The sequence below is a fragment of the Pleurodeles waltl genome, chromosome 9 (genome assembly GCF_031143425.1).
Source record: "Pleurodeles waltl isolate 20211129_DDA chromosome 9, aPleWal1.hap1.20221129, whole genome shotgun sequence".
Lineage (NCBI taxonomy): Eukaryota > Metazoa > Chordata > Amphibia > Caudata > Salamandridae > Pleurodeles > Pleurodeles waltl.
In genome coordinates, this window is record NC_090448.1 from 895939956 (window position 1) to 895962408 (window position 22453).

Genomic DNA, 22453 nt, shown 5'->3' on the forward strand with positions numbered 1-22453 from the left:
CTTTTATTTTTGCTAACCCCAGACATGATGTCTTTTGAATGGTGTCATTTAAAAAGATCATTTATACAGGAATCAAGCATGCTCTAAATAAAGCTTCTCTACCCTGTATTTGCCAATCTTGCGTTCCCCATTCACTCTTTAAATCAATAGTGTTCTTCCAATATTCATAACCTTCAACTACTAGACGGGAAACAAAGGAATCTGAATAAATCAGCTTTGTATCGGTTAGAAAAAGTTTCCTAAGTTTGGAAGGAGATAATTTGAAATAATATGACGCACTATTTTTTGTGTCATGCCCAGAAAAGTAAGTTAACGTATCTGAATAACATTTTGGGCTCCCCACAGGTGGTGTTGAACAGTGTTCCCACTGTGGGTAATTAAGTACTGGTCTGTGTGTAGTAGCACGGTGCAGGTAGTAATGTCGCCAGTTAATTTGACACAACATTTCTCCGTAATTCATTGTATGTCTATACACTTTCAAACACTGAATAGTCCTTCATTTCAGTTAACATAGAATCAATTGTCTGGACATCCGAATCATCAGATACAACAGCAGGTGTAATTACATCTGTCATAGAAATTTTAAATACATATGGAGTTTGAATAACCTCAGTAGGCCCGTATATATCAAATGGAACGTTGTCCCACCCAATACATCAGGAATTGGCACAGCTGAAATGTTCACAAGGGACAAGTCTCTTCGGACCTTATGTGAGGAATGATATGGAGTTAAGACTTCATCCACAAGCTCAACTGAGGAACGTTCAGAAAGGTAATGACCATTAATAAGCAAAAAGAAAACAGCCACAAAACCAATCCATAGAAATAATGCAAAAAATGTCAAGCAGAACCATAAGTAGTTCCATGGGTGTATTAAATAATTATTTTTAAGACATAGATACAGCTTACTTGTCCTTGAAACATTTTAAATTACTGGAGTGGATGAGTCCGAAGAAGAGTCATCAATGTCGATGAAATAACCATAGGCAGTCTCTGCACGGGAGCAGGTGCCTTACTGGTGGATTGATCCACTTCACATGGAGGCTCATAGTAGACTGTGTCATCAGTCTGTGTAGTGTTGGTGTAAAAAACAGTCAAATCTTGCACCGGTCCTGTCATTGAAGGGGTAACTGGAATCACAAGAGTTCATTTTCCGCCCTCCCCACGGTCGAGGAGGTATTTGTGGCATTGTTGGACATTGTTGCATAGTCCTAAGTAATGTTGTTAATTCTACTTTGAAGAGGTATGTCCTGTTGGGTAGTGAGAGGGGATCGGGAACTACCCAATTGACCTCTAGGTCTACTGTGCAGGATCGGCCACATGGTGAACTTTGACGTCATCAATGGAAATTAATCTGTTTGCTCTAGAACCAGGCAGTAGTGGTAAGATGACAGTTCTGTTACCTTGTACTCCCAGGACTGGGACTGGTGCTCTGTAGGATAGACCGAATTCCTTCTTCACAGCGATCTTCTCAAGAACCAGATCCCCGACTTTAGGAATCCAGCCAGTGGAAGTTATTGGTAAATCCCTTGTTTCTGAGGTGGCAGCACTGGCGGATGATTTATCATCACAAAATTGCTGAAGCTCCTGTAAAACAGTGAGACATTCATTTATGTCAAAAGGTGTGTTTGCTGCCACCAAACCAGGGCCATCAAGATCTGGGACATACATAGGCATCCCAAAGAGAACCTCATAAGGAGTGGGTCCCCCCAAGGACCATCTTGGTAGATTGCTCAGTGCTCTCTGGACCCCATATAGGTGATGAAGCCAACTGCGGCCAGAACCTAATACTCTAGCTGTTTAGGACTGCTTTGGATCACCGTTCCGCCTCTCCACAACTGAATTTCCCTCGGGATGGTATGGTGAGGAGTAATGGAGTTCAACACTATCGTCTCCATGGTGTCCCTGAATGCCTTAGAGGCAAAAGCAGGGCCCTGGCCCGAATGGAATTCTGCAAATGCATATGTACCAGTAAAGATCAGCAAGTCTTTTATAACAGTTCAAGATACAGCCGACCGCTGAGGCCATACCAACAGGAATCTTGAACAAGAATCTACAGCGACTAAGGTGTATTTGTATGCACCATCAGGTTGGAGTGGACCGCAATTGTCCAGGTACACACATTGTAGTGGCCTGCTGGACACTATGAGGGATGTCTGGGGTGGGCGTTTGATATTTGAGCCCTTAATTTGCTGGAAAATGTCACAACAAAGGACGCACTGTTTTATCTGTTTGTATAGACCTGCCCACCAGAAGTGTTTCTGTAAGAGTGTTACTGTGGCCGAGATACCAGCATGTGCAGAAGCACCACCCTCGTGCGCTGTTTTTATTAGATGTATCCTCTGGTCTTTATTCGGGATCACTCATTGTGTAGGCCACATTCTGTGAACCGATGTGGCAAGAATATTTTGTAGGGTATGCTTTCGGAAGAGACTTACCTTCAGCCGAAGCCCTTACGGCAGTCAGAATCTCACTATCCAATCTCGTCTGAGAACAAGTCTCTGCAGACACAGAAGCCGTAGCTACTGCGGATTTGGCTGCTTGGTCAGCCAAAGTGTTGCCAATAATGTGTACTCCTACACATTGGTGACCCAGTGTATGTACTACATGGACACACAGTAGCTTATCCTTAAGTTCAGCTACCCTCCCCTGCAATGTTTTGTGTTTTATGGCGTTCCCTTTGGAATCTCTAAACCCATTTAGGTTCCAGTGATTAAGATAATCATTGTAGGACTGGACGCAGTAGTATGAGTCACAGACAATTAAAGTCAGCAATTCTGGCTCTGTGTGTTCTAGCACTAGAAGAAGGGCTTGAAGTTCAGCCAGCTGTGTAGTCCCCTAGGCTCTGCATGCAGCTATTATGAGGGTGGAAAACTCCATCCTGCATCACTGTACTCACTGATTTGCAAGTGGCTGAATATTGATGTTTGGTACCTACATCTGGTTGTGCTGAACCATCAGTATAAATGAAAGTATGGAATCTGTTAAGTGGCAAAATATCTAGAGATGCAGGGTACTCCTATTCGTATTGGAGAAATTCTTGTGTCTGATGTTTTGGATCAAAGATGTGGTCAACATCAGTGGTGGTCAGGGAGGTTGCCCACTGAATCCACCGTGGATGTAATGCTTTAGCACTAGGAACACTTGCCTTGGGGACGGCCTCTAAGGCTGGCACCGGGGTAACGACACTGATTCGTTTCCCTTGGGCAAGTGGCCAAATGATGACCAAATTTGTTTTGTTGTCACGTGTGTGCATGTGTTTGGCTTCTATCATGTCCTGTTGCAATTCCCTAGGGATGCATGTGTGTTCAACTGTCCAGTGTCTGCTAGAAAAATCTGGGCATATTAAGTTATAAAGTGGCTTGACACGTTGTGCATAGTCAGGAATGTATGTTCTGCCAAAATTAAAGAAACCAAGTAATGACTGTAGTTTCTTGAGAGTGTTTGGTGGGTGAAGTTCTGCACATTTCTATAGAAAGTGCGGGGCCAGGCTCTTCCCCTCCTGTGATAGCTCGTATCCCAGGAACAGTACACTGAGAAAGGCTATTTTAGTTTTCCTAAAATAGAATTTGTAACCAAGGGCTGCGAATCCTAAAACGATCCGATCAACCCTGACAAGATGAATGTTGAGGTCGTCATCTGTGAGATAGATGTCATCCACGTAGGACAACGCCTCGGGATCAATATCATGTAATATTGATTTTACATGGGCTGAGAACAGCCTTGGGGCAAACGGCAGAAGCATTCCTGTGAGCCAAATGAGAATGCACTCAGGTCCCGACTTTCATGTGCTAAGTTTTGGCAGAAGAACCTGTTGGAAATATCCAACGTTGTTTTGTATTTTTTGCAAACTATATTGTTAATCAGTGCTGTGCTATATGAATTTTGCGTTGAATCTGTACGTGTATAACTATTCAAGTGTCTATAATCTAGGACCATTCTGTAGGAATGGTCTTGTTTTGCAACGGGGAATAACAGATTATTCATTGAAGAAACACAGGGCTCAAATACTCCCTGGTACTCGAGCTGAGTGAGGATCTCCTCACTGGAGATTTTGCTTCGTGTTTGACAGGCTATTGTTGCTGAGGTTGGGGGAGTAGACCTGATAGGTTTTACATGACAAGAAGAGTCCTTGTCCCAACCTACATGATAGCGGATTAACGCAGGTGCCTGCGCTAAAGCCCAATTGACAGCGTAGGCTTCTTTTACAGCTTCTAGAACAACATCAGAGAAAGAAGGCAAAATTACATCTTCCTCATGTGGGAGCTTACGGACGTGCTCAGGTGGCCAGTCCCTTTTGGCCAGCAGGATATCACAACTAAGTTCATCCCAGAATATCACACCAATGGTGCGCTGTACGTCTCCCTCAATCAATCAATCTGGGAGTACGCACCCGTCCGCATCTCAACTGCAATACAGTCCCTAGTTGCTGTCGCATCCACTTGATCTTTCAGACTGTGACGCCATATCGTGACCTCTGCTGTGCTGCCTAACAGTGTCACTGCCCACGTCTTGTTCTTCAGCAATGTTCTCAAGTTTACTGGCATTCCTAATTGACAGTGCTGCCACCTTTTCCTTTTCAAACTGTGGCTTTTGTTGTGGGGACTTTTCTTCTTTTTTGTCTGAAGACTGTGGTGAGTCTTTCTTCAGTTTCATGTATTCAGGACATCGTTCAGGACTGCCCCCTCTCTCGCTAAGTCGATCCTGTGTGTCCTGGCGGGAACGGGAGGGACATGAATTAGTATATCTGTCAGGAGCTTTTATACCTTCTCTATTTCTGAGAGTATATCTCCTGTCGGAGTTCTCCGGATGTGGAGAATCATCTCTCTGATTTTGTCTATCTTTAGATTGTTTCTGCTTATCCCAGCACTTCTTAGAACCCTCCCTGTGCTTGTGTAGTACCTTCCTTAGGCATGGTACTCTGTAATTCGAATTTCTTCGGCTTGGCTCCCAAACTATCCCATCCTATACTAGTATAGGTGTCGGAAATAATTTTCAGTTGCTTTCTCCCGGTCCAAATGTGGAATCTCTCGGAGCCGCTGGCGTATAGTCAATGGTACCACTTCCCCTTTAATGTTAATGAGTATGATTGAGGAGACTGCGTCAAAGTAAAGTACGCATTCATTTTATCCCCAAATCTAGGGCTGGTGCAGCCCCCTCCTCATTCTGTATTTGTTTTAACACTTACAGTAAACTGGCAAGTGTTGGGGTACCATGTGTGGTAGCGTATATTGCAGCGGAGACTGTACCCCATGTGGTGCAGTCCTCCATCAAGGGAACGATTCCGAAGGGCAAGCACATTGTGAGAATTCTGTGTTTCTCCTGTGGCCCTGTATGGGGAAACACAGCTTCCAGCTGATTTGTTTTCTGGGCTATCCAGAACGGTGTGTCTTTCTCGTTCTGTGGGTACCCTACCCATGATAGTATGCACTGTTTGTGGATTAATCCAAGTAGCAAAGTGGTATCCAGTAGGTGCTGGTGGTGCTGGACGCGCTGTGGCAGTGTTCAAAGTTCATATTACAAACTGAACTAGTCATCTGTAAAGTGTTACTAATTCAAGATATATGTTTCGCAGGTCTGCTGCCTGCTTATGTTGTATACCTGGGTGAGGTGTGTATGTGGCAAACATCGGCGACGTTGGTCCATCATTACCTAAGGGACCTAATCTCACGTGTTTTATTACATGTGGTAGGGTGCCATTAAACCAATGCTGGTGTTCTTGATAAGTAATTGGAATCTCAAGATACTGGTATGCTTGGTACCGTTGAGGTACCTTTGCAATTCTGTATGTGTGGAATGCGAATGATCTTTGGTCTTCCTCAGAAAAGGTGGCCTAGGAGAAGAATGTTTCTGTTTGGTAAGTTTAACTAGCATCTACTATGAAGGTAACATCCCGCCCTCATCTGTTACTCCATGCTCTACTAGATGTAAAGTTAATGCTTGTCTAGCATTCTCAGCAATGTCTATGGCGTTAGCCATATTGTAAAATGAGTAAAGAGATGGAACACCAAGTGTGGAGTAAATCCTTTTATGAGTTTGAACAACCTGCATCTAATTAGGTGGTCCCTGTTGAGCTGAGGAGGATCTTTCCCAAGACCACAGACGTCTCCGTATACTGGTACTTAGGGTACCTGTTGTCTGTGAGACAGTGATAATCAGGGTATCCATAAATTATTACCTAAACACCATCGTTGGTGGCGCCATGTCGTAGTTAGAATCTTGGTCTAGGCTAGACTGCTGGTTTAAGGATGACAGTACTTATGTTTGTAGGCGACTATGCCAATCCTACAACAAGTCGCAACTGTCGTCCCAACCCTTGTTACCTTGGAATGAGGTCTCTAGCTCAGACTCCGTAGGGACACTGAGACTGGGTCATCATCAAGGCGACGTACAGCATCGATATCAGCGATGGCATCTGGTCGGAATCCCATTGACTAACTGTTTAAGTGAGGAGTATTTATACCGATCTACTTGGACCCCTGACGTAGGTTTGTTCCCAAACAATAGATAACAAGGGGTGCTTGGGACAATAATTAATAAAAACAATTCCCTCTAAAGCATGAAGAGGGAAAGTACCTAAAGTGAGCACCTACAATTTGTTTATCTTTGTCGCTTGATATTGATGCCTTAGCGCAGTGACACTGATAACTCAAACTAAAACGTGGGCCTAACTCAAAACAAGGCAGCCATCTTAAAATATTTAATTAAATAAATGCTCTAAAACAGAGCAAGTTAAGCAGGGTAAACGTCACTAGGTAACGGGGGCACGAGTCTGCAAGCCAAAGGCTAAGCTAACTCCTGTGTCCCATTAAAGCAAACTAGGATTCACTACACCATAAATCCTTTTGATGTGTAACAGCATTATTTACGTATGTTTCTGATTCTAAACGGTACAGATTTATTAGGGGCCAGACATTTTAAAGACAGCTTATGTTCAAAAGGATGAAGGGATCGGTGAACAACATTAATCCTCATGGGGCCAATCAAATGACTGCGGCTCAGATGACAATGAGCTTCCATTGTTGAGGGGGCTCATGGACATATTTGTGGCAAGGGGCTGTACCAACCAGCTCCTCCAGGTGAATTTGAGTGACATTTATGAAGATCTGTAGGGCTTTGACATTTGTAATGTAACTAAATTACTCACCCCAGTAAAATATGTAATTCTAGCACACAATTAGGGATAATGGGAAGTCCACAATTTTTTTTTGCAAGCTTGCCATAATTCTTGTGAAAACTTTCATTAGTAGTGATAGTTGGCTGAGTATTCTGTATTTGGTTGTTAACCTTGGAATCGTGTTTTTTGTCCCTTTGAGCTCTCTCATAGAAAAATAAGTTCACCAGCATTCATTCGTTAAAGTGGAGGAAATAAGTTAAAAATTAACCTGTCAGAAAAAAGACACATCCAGTTTCACCACTGTGAAGTGGATTAATATTTGGGGTGGGTAGTCACCAATCTCATGGACTAATAAAACTAACTTATTAGGGTGAACCCCAAAAGCTACTAAATTACCCTGAGCTCAATCCCTTGGTAGCAATAGCACAGGGCAGACTGGCTTAAGGGCAATATGTAAGGTATTTATACAGTGGTAAAACAGTAATACAGTCAAAATACCAAACATTAAATATCCCAAAACCAAATCTACAAGTAGGGTTAATTTGAGATTATTTTTTTTACCAAAATGACAACAAATCAATAAGGGGAACCAGAGATGTGATTTTTTAAAAGATTTAAGTGAAAATAGTGCCAGAAAGCATTAAGCACCAATGATAGTCTATGAGAGCGGTATACTGGGATCTTGGCATGACTTTAGAAAACCTACAACAGAGTGTGGGTCGGATACACCAAGTGGGTTAGTCATGGTCAAATATTTTACCTTCTGTCTTAGTTATCTTAATGAAGCTTAAAATCATCCAGCTAGGCAAATCTAAAGCTGTGTCCAAAAAACTTGCATTGAAATTTAAAATATTTGCTGTGAGGACGCTCTTATGCTCTGAAGCACTTGAAAGTCCAAACACTTTTTAGTGCAGGTTTTTGTAGGTTTCTGAAGCAGTTCCTCATGGTCACTTCCAGCACCTCAGGGAGAACACTTAGGGACCAGGGCTCACTCCAGCAGAGACCACCAGCAGGGTCCAACCAAGGTCTATTTGTAACTGACCTCTCCTCAATGGCTCCCGCAGCTTGTTGTGTCCCTATAGCCACTCAGGAGGTCCACCAGGTGACTAGCGGAGTCCACTACTCACCCCTGAGTACAAGTAAGATCAGGACCAGTCCCTCAGGTCTCTGGGCAGATTACAGAAGCAGATCCAGTCCTCTTCCGATCTTTCCTGGGACTGGCACGTGTCCTGAGAAATTGTCTATGGGTGAGGTGCCATCTTTTATGGCTTTACTAGCAAGAGGGTCTGGGTGACTTCCTGGACATTTGCTAACCAATGAGGAAAATGTTCCTAAGGTCAAATTTCCCCGTTTTTTCAGCTCATCCTGTTTGCCTTTTTCAAACTTATCCCACATTGCACCAAGATGCCACTAGCCGTCTGCCCTTGGATAGGGCTTGTGTGGCAGTCAGGAGTGTGTGTAGGGAAATGAGCAGCTCCCTACTCCTACCCAACACTAAATGGGTTCTAGGGCATGATCTTCCTCCCTTTGGGATAGATCCAGGATGAATACCATGTTTCAGGGGAGTAAAGAGTCTTCCATTCCCTGGTCTATCTTTACACTGAACTATTATTGTACAGGCCCCTTTCAAATTAACGAAGTTCTTAGAACCTCCTCTGCTGTGCTTCCTGACCTGATAGGAATCACATGTCCCACACCCAGCCCAGCTTGTCACCAGGCATAGACCGTGGTTCTGCATAGGGGGCAAGTGTCACATCTCACACAGTTCAAGTACTGGTTGGACAGCTCCTGGCAGGATAATGCAAATGAGCCCTCAGAAGCTTCAGGCAGGGAAAAGGTCATGTTCCAAAAGTTACTTCTCCTAAATATTTATTAAAAATGTAACTTCACCAATGAGTTGGATTTTGAATAAATAGCAAAAAAAGACTTTGACTGACCATTCTAGCTCGTTCTTGTTGAAAGTTATTGATTAGTGTTTATAATCTTTACTACACCTTTTTTCAGAATCTTTTTACAGCACTGCTCGTGAAAAGCAACTGCATCATTTATATAGCTATCACAGGTAGCATCCCTGTTTATGTTGCAGACCAGCTAACTATCTCTGGTGAATCTGGGCACACACTCAGCTGGGACACAATCAGACTGTAGGTTAAGAAGTGTAAAAAACAAAGAAAAAACAAGACCGTAGACCTTTACCTTCTATGTACACAAGATCTAGCGCTACATCTGTTATCCATTAGGACAACCTCAGCACTGTCTGATTTAGGAAAAAGTTAAAGACTCACCTCTTTAAGAAACACTACATAACAATTCAGTAAGCGTCCATAACCCAGCTGCGTCTCTAATTACGTGTTGAATTTATGCTTTTGTTTGACCATGTACAGCGTGCTATTGCCTTATAATAGGTTCTCTTTATAGAAATAGCATATCCAATCACATATTTCCTAAAAACTATTACTTGCATTGAATGAGTGCCATTGTGAATTGGATAATAAAGCAAAGATATAGTTGTAAGAGAATCACGCTGATACTTAGCAGTAGGCCAGTACTCTGCATGTACATTAGCCTTTACTTCTTTAATAAAAATGCGCACACACCCACAAGTAATTAAACAATGGATAGTAAAATTACAATTCAAAATTGACATGTAACATATAATTTATGTATTTTTTAGAATTTAATGTACTGTCCTTTCTGAAGCTGGATTGTGGGACGTACACATAGAAGACTACTGAGATATACAGTCGAAGAATAAAAGAAGCAAACTGCAATAAAGGATGACGACATTTTAAAAATGATCCTTTTTGGGATAAGGGGTCTTAGGTCACTCTTTGTTTTCTATATTGTCCCTTGGAAATTATACGCTGTGTTTTGAGGCGCTCGTGTTAAATCTATCAACGTTCTCCATATATTTCATGAAAGTGCATTTTGGAATCTTACTTAACTACATTTGCCTGCTTGGGAGATCCAGTAGATGGAAAATGTCACCCCATTAGCCTTGATTATATTTATTTGTGGCAGAAGTTTGTTATATTTCAGGAATATTTTTCAGTCATATCCTTTATAAGGAGTTTTGTGAACAATGGAGGCATGAATTTGACGTTTGATCAAGGACATGTTCTGTAGTATTCTTTATAGACTTATGGACTTAACCCAGTCTTTGAAAGATTAGAGGGTTACTTGGAGCATGGCAGAAAAAACACATTGAACATAAGCTGGCAGATATCTCATTCTAATACACTGTCAGTTCACCAATTCACTTGAAGACAGGGAACCTCTGTCTTTCTATGGCAGAGGCTCAGATGGATCTAAGGTTAGGAACCCTGGCTGTCACACTTGCGTTGAAAGCCTTAAGATGTGCATTCACTTGCCAGTATCTGCCATGATGAGGAATAGCAGTTCCAGACAGGGATAAATCAGCAGTAAACCCAGCGTCCTGGGAGAAAACCCCCAGCACATTAAGGGTGTTTTAAGAGATTGTCTCTGTAAAAATAAAGAAAACTTGGCAGTCCAACTGTACATTTTCTCTGAAAATGTTCACTCTATTCTGTCCAGAATTTTTCTTTTGAAACTCCATTCCAACCCATTAGAACTCTATATGCAGTTGCCCAGCCTTCACCATCCCAGTGGGTTGGTAGACCCCCTGATTGATGTGTATATGGCACCATACAGACCTTTTGTAACTTAGGGTACAATTTGTATATTTACATTAAAGAATGCAATTTTGTATGGTGATATAATTGTTATTGTAAATCATGTGTACCTAAACGTTGTTTGGTTTTGTATAGTTTCTTTCTAGTATATAATACACAGAAAAGTCTGGTATTAATATCTGTTTCTTTGTTCACAGAATGAAACTTTGCTGTATGTTGCCAAAGTTGAAATCTACACTGAAACTCCCTGTGGACAAACCTTTGCTACAACAGTTAGAGTTATGCGTAAGAAAGCTACTCTGTCAGGAAAAAGATAAAGATGTCTTGGCTGTTGTAAAAAAAGTAAGTCAGCAGCCATTAAATATCACCTAGTTCACCTGGAGTTATCAGAAAAGTTTGTGCTATGGAAGCATTATATTGAGGAAAAAACATGCAAATGTGGAACAGTCTCTCTCTCTTTGCATTCTTGATTCTGCTGCTTCTCTTCACCCTTTCAACTACTCATGACTTTTACTGAGCCTTCCCTCGCTTTCCTCAATGCTCCCAGTTTTCTTTATCTTTTCTTTTTCCCAAGTAACTTGCCTTGAGCTTCTCCGTCCCTCCTTCAACTTTCTCCTCTTCCCGTCAACCATGAATGATTAAGGTTCTAGATTTAGAAAATAATTTTTAGAGAACTTCATTTTTCCTATTAACTTACATAAAATGGGGGAAATTTGTTTGCAAGATAACACTTAAAACAATTTAAATCCCAGTTTCCTGTCATTGTTAACTTTAAATAATCAATATTTATTATATCTTGACTCAATTGTGTGTGCTGTAGATGTCACATTATTGAAATTTAGTTAATTTAAAGAGCATAAAATTGGTAATGTCGCAGAGACACATCTGTTGACACCATTGATCCACTTGAAATACACAAAGAAGTTACTGTAGTCAGCTGGATAATCTACTTAACTAATTAATAAAAGCTCTTTTAATCTATATTCATTCTTCTTGGTTGCATATTTCATTTAGTATGTCAAAGAAAAGTTGTAGTGGATATAATATTGACCTTTTGGTCTCTGTTGTCAGTGTATAGTACATGAGACCATCTTCAGGACACAGTGTTTAAAATACAACAATGATCGCCCTGTTTATACAACCTAGTACAGAAATGTGTAATCAGTATCAAGAAACTTACCAAATTACTCCTTCTGGAGACATTTTGTGTTTAGATGTGAATGTATACCCAGTCTCCTGGTGGAAGACTGGTTTGCCTTATTGTTGCTTCACTAATAAATTAGGAGTGTCTCACCTAAATCCAGAATATTGTCATGTAATATGAGAGAACTCAGCTATGCCAAAGTGATCTCTCTCTTCTCCCCTACGTCTCTCACCTCTCTCGATCATCTCTTACCTGTAGCTACCCTTGTACTTAATATCTGCAGAACTTTTTATTAACAGCTCCTCTGTGTTCTCCCCAAACTTTCCTCTCTGCTCACTGACCTTGGGTAATCCTCTATTCAACCATTTTGCCTATGCTTGTATCCTCCTTCCATCACATCTGCACTTTCAACAACCATTTTCATCCTCCAACATCATATACTTTTACCATTTTCTCTATGGGTTTACAAGCCCCTACATGCTGAATGTTGTCCAATGTCTAACCAAGGTTGGCAAAACCAATAGGTCTAGCTGCATTTCCGGTTATCAGCTTGGTCTTTGGGCTCTGGCATTGCTTGTTTATAGGTGTTGTTTGTATAAGTGAATAGCTGACATTTGTAGAAGAGTTAGCATGGCTACCTGCTTTAAAGGAGGAATTACGAGGGTAAGCGGAAGTATAACCACAGGCTCAAAGCCAAAAGCCTAGATCAGCAATGGTTACCTGATGTTTTTTTTTAACACAAAGCACAAGTGGAGTGCCTTGACATTCATAGAACCCAACAGTTAGATGTATCACAACCTGATCACTGAGTCTAGAGTGTCGTTGGTGTTGCAGAGTGCTCCTTACTGGAGCAGCTCTCCACCTAAACTTGGGAACTACCCAGAATTCACTTTTCTTTATCTATATATATATATATATATATATATATATATATATGGTCATCATTAGGAAAATATATGTTTCCCTCTACAAAACAAATTTAGACACCAACTTCAAATTATATTAAGTAGCACAATCCCAGGCACACATTTTCAGGTTGCTAACCAGACAACACTGACTGTAACTCACCACTCTGCGTTGCACTGTGTTGTGACACATATTTTGTGACGTTTTGGGACCTCCATTTTATCTTTGCACACAACCTATCGATTCACCACAAAAATTTGCATCATCACAAAACGTAGAAAATGCTATGGGTCTGGAAAGTGGTCTGGATTTTTCAAATGGGTAGAAAGTTATTAGGGCGTAAATACTGAGGAATTACTATCTCTAGGAATCCTAAGTTTAATAACAGATCAGATTTCATGATTCTTCTTTCTTTTTATCTGTTGTATTTGTTATGTATTTGTTTATTGGTTTACTTAATCATGAGACAATAATTGTGTATTTTAGTTGTTCATGTAGTAATACTGAAACATTACATAAGCAGTCTAATTTATTTTATGGTTTTCCTCGCTACTCTTAGTAGTATTGTGCTACATATAAAGCCTCCCCCGAGCCATTGATGGCCCCGGGGACACCATCCCTCAGGGCTGGCTCAGTAGCTATGACCCAGGGAGCCCACTCCTGGGATTTAGTGTTTTTTTCTGCCCACACAGGCACAAGGAGGGAAATCTTTGTTTGCTCTCACTTGGTGGGAGCATTTTCAAATCTCCTGCCTAGCGGGAGCAAACTCCAAGTCCACCCAAGCGGGCAGGAGCTGTAAAAATGCTTCACCTGGGAGCAGATTTTAGAGTTGTTTCCCTGCCTGCAGTGATGCGGGCAGGGAACTTAATCTAAATGTTGCTCCTGCTCGGAGGGGGATGCCCTCTTTGCATACATTATGCCTGGCATGCATTGCACTGCTTTGTAAATTTGTTGTGGTGATTTTGGCCTGGGCCACATTAGCGTAAAAAAATGATGTTAATGTGGCTGAAGGAGGTGCTAGGGGCTCTTAAATCTGCCCGAAGTGTTTTTTGAAGAGTATATAAATGTTTATCTTTTTAAACCAGCACGGAAACAATAATTAAGTTGACCTGATAGTTAAACATCTAGCATATTGCGGACCAGCGCCTCCACGGCTTCACAGCCCATACGTAGTCAGATATGAGCTTGATTAACTGTGAATTTAGTATCAGTTAATGGGGAATATCGTACTTTACAGGTATGAGTATATCATAATGTGGGTGGCTCTCATATACCGGCAACCGCTCAGAATTTACAGAGGTAGGGTGACAGTGAAAACTCAATCATAAAACTCTATTCTACAACTTGTTCATGTATCGATCTGCACTTCCAAGTTGCTCATATACTTTGTACTTTAAGATGCTTGAAATTTTAACAATGCCCCGCTTCCTCTCCAGTAGCTCGTGTTTTCCATACTTGGCCACAGAGGAAGAGGGATCCACTTTTTATCCAAAATAGAGGAAAAAAATAAATCTTATCACGAGCGAACAATTCAGCCATAGACTGGAGGCCCAGGAGGCATGGTATCTGACTTAGGTGGAAGAAGCTTTCAGGAAAATAGGCCCATACATACAATGAAGAAAAATCAATTTTGCGAATGTAATGCTTCAGTGTTCACAGTCACAAGCAAAGAATCAAGCAAGGAGTAATAAAAAAAATATTCTGTTTTGTACTTATATCTCACAAACAAATGCAAGTTGCACCTCTACTTCAATAGGCATCCCTACTTCTTCAATATAAGTAGGCAGTGGTTGTTATTCCCGATACTTTCTAATACCCAAAAAAAACAAGAGTCTTCGTCCTATTCTAGGTTTGCGGGACATCAATCTCTTCCTCAAAAAGGAGAAATTCAAGATGCTCACTCTTGCTCAGGTCATGTCTGCCCTAAATCATGGAGACTGGATGGTAGCGCTAGACTTGCAGGATGTTTATTTTCATATCCCCATCCTTCCTGCCCACAGGTATTATTTGTGGTTCAAGGTGGGCCACAAGCACTTTCAGTTTGCTCTGCTCCCCTGCAGTCTCACCAGTGCCCCTCAGGTGTTCACCAAAGTAATGGCGGTGGTAGCAGCTCATCTGCACAGGTTAGGGGTTTCAGAGATCAGGGTTATGGTCAGGGATTGTCGCTTTCAAGGCCCTAGTTTTTGCACAGATAAACTGTTAGTTCTTTCCATGGCTGTGCGCTTCTGCCGTGGAAGATATGGAAGAGGAACTGTTGTGTCTGAATGGTGCCTTTATAGGTGACCGTGATGTCACAGACAGCTCCAACGTCGCCGCCGACACCACGCGGATCTGAATGATGCCACCCGATTGCGCACACAAGGGTATTGCTCAGCAAAACTTCTGGATTCCAAGCTGACGCCAGGAAATTCCAAAGTAAGGAATCTGTAGTTAGATAGAGTCTCTACTAGATAATGCGTTACCGAAGGTAAGTAACATGATCATCTGGTAGCACTAAACCAGGTTAAATTCAAAGTTTTGGCCAACTACGAGGGAGGGCTAGTTAGATAAAGTCCCAGGTAAGTTCACTGAAATTTTATATTCTCAAGTATTAGGCCAACTCTCCCATTCATGAGGAAAAAGTTCACCAGGAGCAAGGAGAGCATCGCTGGTGGTGGTCTGTGGGCTCAGAGAGTCAGCTGGGTGTTGTGGACAGGCAGGCCGGAGCCTCATGATACTTGCTTTGCAAAGAGACGGACTTGCGGGGGCTCGCGCTGATTCTTTGGGCTAGCGGCATGTTTCTGTTGCAAGCAGATCTACTCCCAGTTGCGAAGAGCCCAATAGCTTGATTTCAGGAGCCAAAACCTCTTCCAGGGGCCCAGTAATGGAGAGGCACCTCTTGGGTTTAGGAGCTGTTAAGGATGGGTCCAGGAGTTGTAGCAGGTGAGGTGGAAGTCTTTTGTGTCCCTGAGACTTCACTAAACAGGAGGCTAGCCTGCAAGCTCTTGGAGACACTTTGGTTCTGGGATGTGGAGTTGCAGGTCCAGTCCTTCTCACTCCCAGGCAAGAGAGCAGCAGGTCGGCTCAGCAAAGTAGGAGTCCAGCAGAGCAGCAGCTTAGCAGAGTGGCAGTCCTAGTAGCAGCACAGCAGTCCTTCTTCCTGGCAGGGTATCTACAGGTCCAGAAGTACACTCAGTTGTTGGTGTCAGAGTTTCAGTACTTATACCCAGTTGTGCCTTTGAAGTGGAGGAGACTTCAAAGAAAGGTCTTTGAAGTGCATAGAGGTCCTCCCTTCCTGCTCTGGCTACAGACTCACTACAGGAGGCGTATGCAGTCCTTTGTCTGGGGCAGAACACTGCCCATTCAGGTGTGTCAGCCCATCTCTCTCATCCTGCCTCGGACGGCCTATCAGGCTGCAGATGGCCCATCAGTCATCCTAAGCTCCCTTTGTGTATGGCTGTCTAGATGGAATGCACAAACTCAGCTGTCACCCTACCTCAGATGCATATTAGAGAGAGGCAGTAGGCACCAAATGGCTAAAGTAAGATACTGCCAACTTTCTAAAAGTGGCATTTTTAGAACTGCAATTTACTCTAAGTTGTAATTTTAAATTGTGAATCCAGAGACAGCAAACTTGACAAGCGTATGTCTTTCAGAATGGGAGTTACACTTCCAAGATGTAATAAGGTAATCCCAATGTTGTCATATGGGAGAGATAGACCTTGCAGACTTGCAATAGTGAAAAACTAATTTGGGAGTTTATCACTACCAAGGCATGTAAAACTTGAAAATAGATGTCCTGTCTTGTAAATGCATTGCACCCTGCCCTGTGGATTATATAGGGTCTATCTTAGTGGTGACTTAAAAAGGGAAGATTAAGGCCTGGCAAAATGGTTATTTTGCCAGATAGACATGGCAGTGTAAAACTGCACACACAAGTTCTGCAATGGCAGGCCTGAGACATGGTTAAAGGGCTACTTAAGTGGGTGGCACAAACATTGCTGCAGGCCCACACGTAGCATTTCATTTACATGTCCTGGGCTCATGTAGTGCACTTTACTACGGTCTTATAAGTAAATTCAATAATCCAATTGAGGGTTAAGTCAATGTCACTATGATTTCGAGGAGAGAGCACACGAGCTTTAGCACTGATTGGCAGTGGTAAAGTGCACAGAGTCCTAAAGCCAGCAAAAACAAGGTCAGAAAATGGAGAGAGGCAGGCAAAAAGTTGGGGGAAGTCCACCCTAAAGCTGTCAGGTCTAACACTGGGCATTGTGGACATGCAGGGTTTTTCAAACTTGAACATCCCTCCAATTCCTTTTCTAAAAAGAGGCCCTCTTGGGGTTTAGCAATCTGGGTGCACATCAAGTTAGTTTGTAAAGTCGATATATTACACAGCCTTTGCCTGGACATTCAAGAATTGCTTCTCTGGTTCAACTTGGGCTGTAACCTCCTTATCTTCAGTGTATATAACAGAGGACACAATTAATCAGCCACCTTAATTAACTTAGACAATTGGTCATCCAATATCCACGTCCATGCTGCTCAAAACACAATAATTGTCGCCATTGACTTTATACCTGTAAGGAAATGCCTCCTTGGCATGGTTACCCCCTGACTTTTTGCCTTTGCTGATGCCAAGTTATGATTTGAAAGTGCGCTAAGGCCTGCTAACCAGGCCCCAGCACCAGTGTTTTTTCCCTAACCTGTACCTTTGTCTCCACAATTGGCACACCCTGGCATCCAGGTAAGCCCCTTGTAGCTGGTACCCCTGGTACCAAGGGCCCTGATGCCAGGGACGATCTCTAAGGGCTGCAGCATGTCTTATGCCACCCTGGGGACTCCTCACTCAGCACAGACACACTGCTTGCCAGCTTGTGTGTGCTGGTGGGGAGAAAATGACTAGGTCGACATGGCACTCCCCCCAGGGTGCCATGCCAACCTCATACTGCCCATTGCTTAGATAAGTCACCCCTCTAGCAGGCCTTACAGCCCTAAGGCAGGGTGCACTATACCATAGGTGAGGGCATAGGTGCATGAGCACTATGCCCCTACAGTGTCTAAGCAAAACCTTAAACATTGTAAGTGCAGGGTAGCCATAAGAGTATATGGTCTGGGAGTCTGTCATACACGAACTCCAGAGCACCATAATGGCTACACTGAAAACTGGGAAGTTTGGTATCAAACTTCTCAGCACAATAAATGCACACTGATGCCAGTGTACATTTTATTGTGAAATACACCCCAGAGGGCATCTTAGAGATGCCCCCTGAAAACATACCCGACTTCCAGTGTGGGCTGACTAGTTTTGCCAGCCTGCCACACTCCAGACATGTTGCTGGCCACATGGGGAGAGTGCCTTTGTCACTCTGTGGCTAGTAACAAAGCCTGTACTGGGTGGATGTGCTTCTCACCTCCCCCTGCAGGAACTGTAACACCTGGTGGTGAGCCTCAAAGGCTCATCCCCTTTGTTACAGCGCCACAGGGCATCCCAGCTAGTGGAGATGCCTGCCCCCTCTGGCCACGGCCCGACTTTTGTCGCCAAGGCCGGAGGAGATAATGAGAAAAACAAGGAGGAGTCACTGGCCAGTCAGGACAACCCCTAAGGTGTCCTGAGCTGAGGTGACTCTGACTTTTAGAAATCCTCCATCTTGCAGATGGAGGATTCCCCCAATAGGATTAGGGATGTGCCCCCCTCCCCTCAGGGAGGAGGCACAAAGAGGGTGTAGCCACCCTCAGGGCTAGTAGTCATTGGCTACTAACCCCCCAGACCTAAACACATCCCTAAATTGAGTATTTAGGGGCCCCCAGAACCTAGGAAAGCTGATTCCTGCAACCTGAAGACGAAGAAGGACTGCTGACCTGAAGCCCTGCAGAGAAGACGGAGACACCAACTGCTTTGGCCCCAGACCTACCGGCCTGTCTCCCCACTTCAAGAAAAACTGCAACAGCGACGCGTCCCCCAGGGTCCAGCGACCTCTGAAGCCTCAGAGGACTACCCTGCATCTAAAAGGACCAAGAACTCCCGAGGACAGCGGCACTGTTCCAAAGAAACTGCAACTTTGCAACAAAGAAGCAACTTTTAAAGATCACACGTTTCCCGCCGGAAGCGTGAGACTTCCCTCTCTGCACCCAACGCCCCCAGCTCAACCTGCGGAGAACCAACACTACAGGGAGGACTCCCCGGCGACTGTGACCCCGTGAGTAGCCAGAGTTGAACCCCCCCAGCGACGCCTGCTGAGGGAATCCGGAGGCTCCCCCTGACCGCAACGGCCTGCTTCAAGGAACCCGACGCCTGGGGAGCACACTGCACCCGCAGCCCCCAGGACCTGAAGGATCAGACCTCCATTGCAGGAGCGACCCCCAGGTGGCCCTCTCCCTTGCCCAGGTGGTGGCTACCCCGAGGAGCCCCCCCCTTGCCTGCCTGCATCGCTGAAGAGACCCCTAGGTCTCCCATTGAAACCTATTGCAAACCCGACGCCTGTTTGCACTCTGCACCCGGCAGCCCCTGTACCGCTGAGGGTGTACTTTTTGGCTGACTTGTTTCCCCCTCCGGTGCCCTACAAAACCCCCCTGGTCTGCCCTCCGAAGTCGCAGGTACTTACCTGCTGGCAGACTGGAACCGGGGCACCCCCTTCTCCATTGAAGCCTATGTGTTTTGGGCACCAGTTTGACCTCTGCACCTGACCAGCCCTGAGCTGCTGGTGTGGTAACTTTGGGGTTGCTCTGAACCTCCAATGGTGGGCTACCTTGGACCCAACTTTGAACCCTGTAAGTGCTTTACTTACCTGAAAAACTAACAAATACTTACCTCCCCCAGGAACTGTTGAATTTTGCAGTGTCCAATTTTAAAATAGCTTATTGCCATTTTTGCCAAAACTGTACATGCTATTGTGATGATTCAAAGTTCCTAAGATACCTGAGTGAAATACCTTTCATTTAAAGTATTGTTAGTAAATCTTGAACCTGTGGTTCTTAAAATAAACTAAGAAAATATATTTTTCTATATAAAAACCTATTGGCCTGGAATTGTCTTTGAGTGTGTGTGTTCCTCATTTATTGCCTGTGTGGGTACAACAAATGCTTAACACTACCCTCTGATAAGCCTACTGCTCGACCACACTACCACAAAATAAAGCATTAGAATTATCTCTTTTTGCCACTCTCTTACCTCTAAGGGGAACCCTTGGACTCTGTGTGCACTATTTCTTACTTTGAAATAGTACATACAGAGCCAACTTCCTACAATACCTCTTTTGAACTAACATGTGAACTTAATACGCAACTTGGCTAATTGAAAATGATGGTGAGGTGTGTTGAATCCCGGCCCTCATATATATATATAATTTTTCCAAAAGCTCAAGTCAGTTAACAATCTAGACCTCCCACAAGTGATTGGAGATTTCTATTGTAGAATACATTCAAATGGTACTCAATGTTCCATTTTCAAATCAGAAGTCCTGCAAATTCAAATAGATTACATAATCTATCTGGTTGGTATCTGATCTATAAAACGGTGTTTAAATATTAGGCTGAAACAGCAAAAATGACAAAAAATGAGACTCCTTAGTGTTGTGTCTTGTGTGTACGAATAATGGAACCTTTTTGGATCCCGAAAGACTCTGTAGCCTGATGACATAAGCGTTAGAACATGGGGCATTGAATACAAGTTTAGAATGTTGAGTTTGCAGTTACATGCTGTAGAATAAAGACGTACAACACATAGTTCCGTGTGGCTTACTTATTACTGGGTAGTCAGGCAGGGGAGGAAGCTACATCTGGAGATCAGATAGGAGATAAGTTACCCAAAGATTTGAAGTGCTCTCCTTTAGAGTTTGATTTGTTCCAAGCTAAGGGCTTGTGTGTGCCACGTGTGCCTTCGCTGAAGCCTAGAATTGACGGTTGGCGCACGTGGAGTCAAAGCAGAACTCTATCCAAAGTAAAGCATTTGAAAATAAAGAAAGCTTTACTGAGAAGTTCATGCATCAGTGATCAAGAAATAAGAATCAAGGCCATACAGAAAGGAGCCACACTACTATACAATATAGAGCTATAGAGTATAGTTGAAATGCTACTGCTGAAGTCGGATACAACCAGGTACAGCAATTAGAAAAATATAGGCGAAAGATGGCCTGCCTGGATAAAGGCATTTGATGATTTAATTGATGTGCTAGAAGTAACAGATAACAAAAGATTATCAAGTACCTCAGAAATCTTGCTGGTGTAAATAGGTCATAATTAAAATGCTGTGAGCTGATTAAGTTAAATACTGTCAATACTGCTTTTAACCTCAAGTTCAATCCAGTGCTGAATGTAGATTTCAAAAGATGCATTTTCAGTCAAGAACAACAAAGACTTGATGAAGTTGTTGAGAGACTGGATACATTCATAAAATAATACATACCTTAATGCAGAGTCAATTAATTTGATAATGAAGAATCAATACATTTCATTATGCATATCAGATTCATTCAGATGATGAATGCTAAGAGAAACTCTAAGCCTGGAGCGAGTTTTCATGGCTGCCAGAGCTGAAGAGCAAGCTGATCGATAAGCTGCGTACATGGAGGCTGGAGGTGCCCACAGTGAATCAGTCATGAACATGAAAAGTAAGCCAAACCACAAAGCTGAAGGAAACTAGATTATGTTTCCACAGAAAAAGAAGTTGTGGATTGTCATTTCCACATGAAGGTAAATGTCCCTCCATCGAAGAGATATGTAAAGGCTGTAGTAAAGAGAACCATTTTGTGAGGGTTTGCAAGGCAAAGGAAAAAGTAAGTGCATCACGGCGAGAAGACAAAATGGCCGACCGACCATACCAGAAGAGACGTCCGATGCAAGGCCACAAGGCCAGCGACAGCCCAGTTGAGATAAACCAACACCAAACACTGTTAATCATCATCTAAATCATTGTCAAAAAGTTTGTGAGTATCAAGTGAAAGTAAAGATGATGATTGTGCAATGTCAATGTTTACCTCAGAGAAATGTGTCCGTTTTGCACTGGCATTATGTGAAGAGACATACCATTCAAAGAACAGTCGACATGACAAAGCACCCAAGTCATTCAAACATTGTCAAAAGATTACACTGAATTACACTGAAAATAAATTGTTGTGCCATACCTTTTATAATCGATATTGGTGCGTCAATAAATTTATGTCTGAGGAGAAATACAATGAACTGTCTCCATTACAACTGCCTGCATTGATGCCTCTGAAAAGTAAAGGTCCATTTGTAGCGACGATGAAACCCAGGAACCCCGTCTCTGCCAGCTTTTACATGGCAGTGCAACCTTTATGTAAAAGATGGCGGAAAGGGGGGTCATATTCTCCAGGACGGGACCGCCATGTAAAAGCTGGTAGAGAGAAGGATCATAACCCCAAGGACAGCACTGCATGAAGCGCTGCCCTGGGGGATTAGGACCTCTGGCACCGCCAGTCCCTTCTCTGGAGGAAAACTGGTGGTGCTGGTGGTCTGACCATGCCAAAACCACCCCAGTCAAAAAATGACCACTTAAGTTTTGTTGTCACATCAGCTGCAGAGATTTTTCAAGATGTCATTAGACATTTCATACAACCGTTTGTAAATGCTGTCAACAAAAGCAATGATATATTGGTTTTCTGAGCTACACAGAAGGAACAAGACAAAGCTTTA

General features: G+C 43.0%; 1 protein-coding gene across 2 annotated transcripts in view; it reads left to right on the top strand.

The window, feature by feature from the left end:
• Positions 1-22453, top strand: part of PPP4R4 (protein phosphatase 4 regulatory subunit 4) — a 1510494-nt gene that overhangs the window by 1152742 nt on the left and 335299 nt on the right. For both annotated transcript variants that reach the window (XM_069208239.1, XM_069208238.1), the window contains one exon: positions 10968-11112. In XM_069208239.1, the coding sequence (XP_069064340.1) occupies positions 10968-11112 (145 nt within the window). The remainder of the gene's footprint in view (positions 1-10967; positions 11113-22453) is intronic.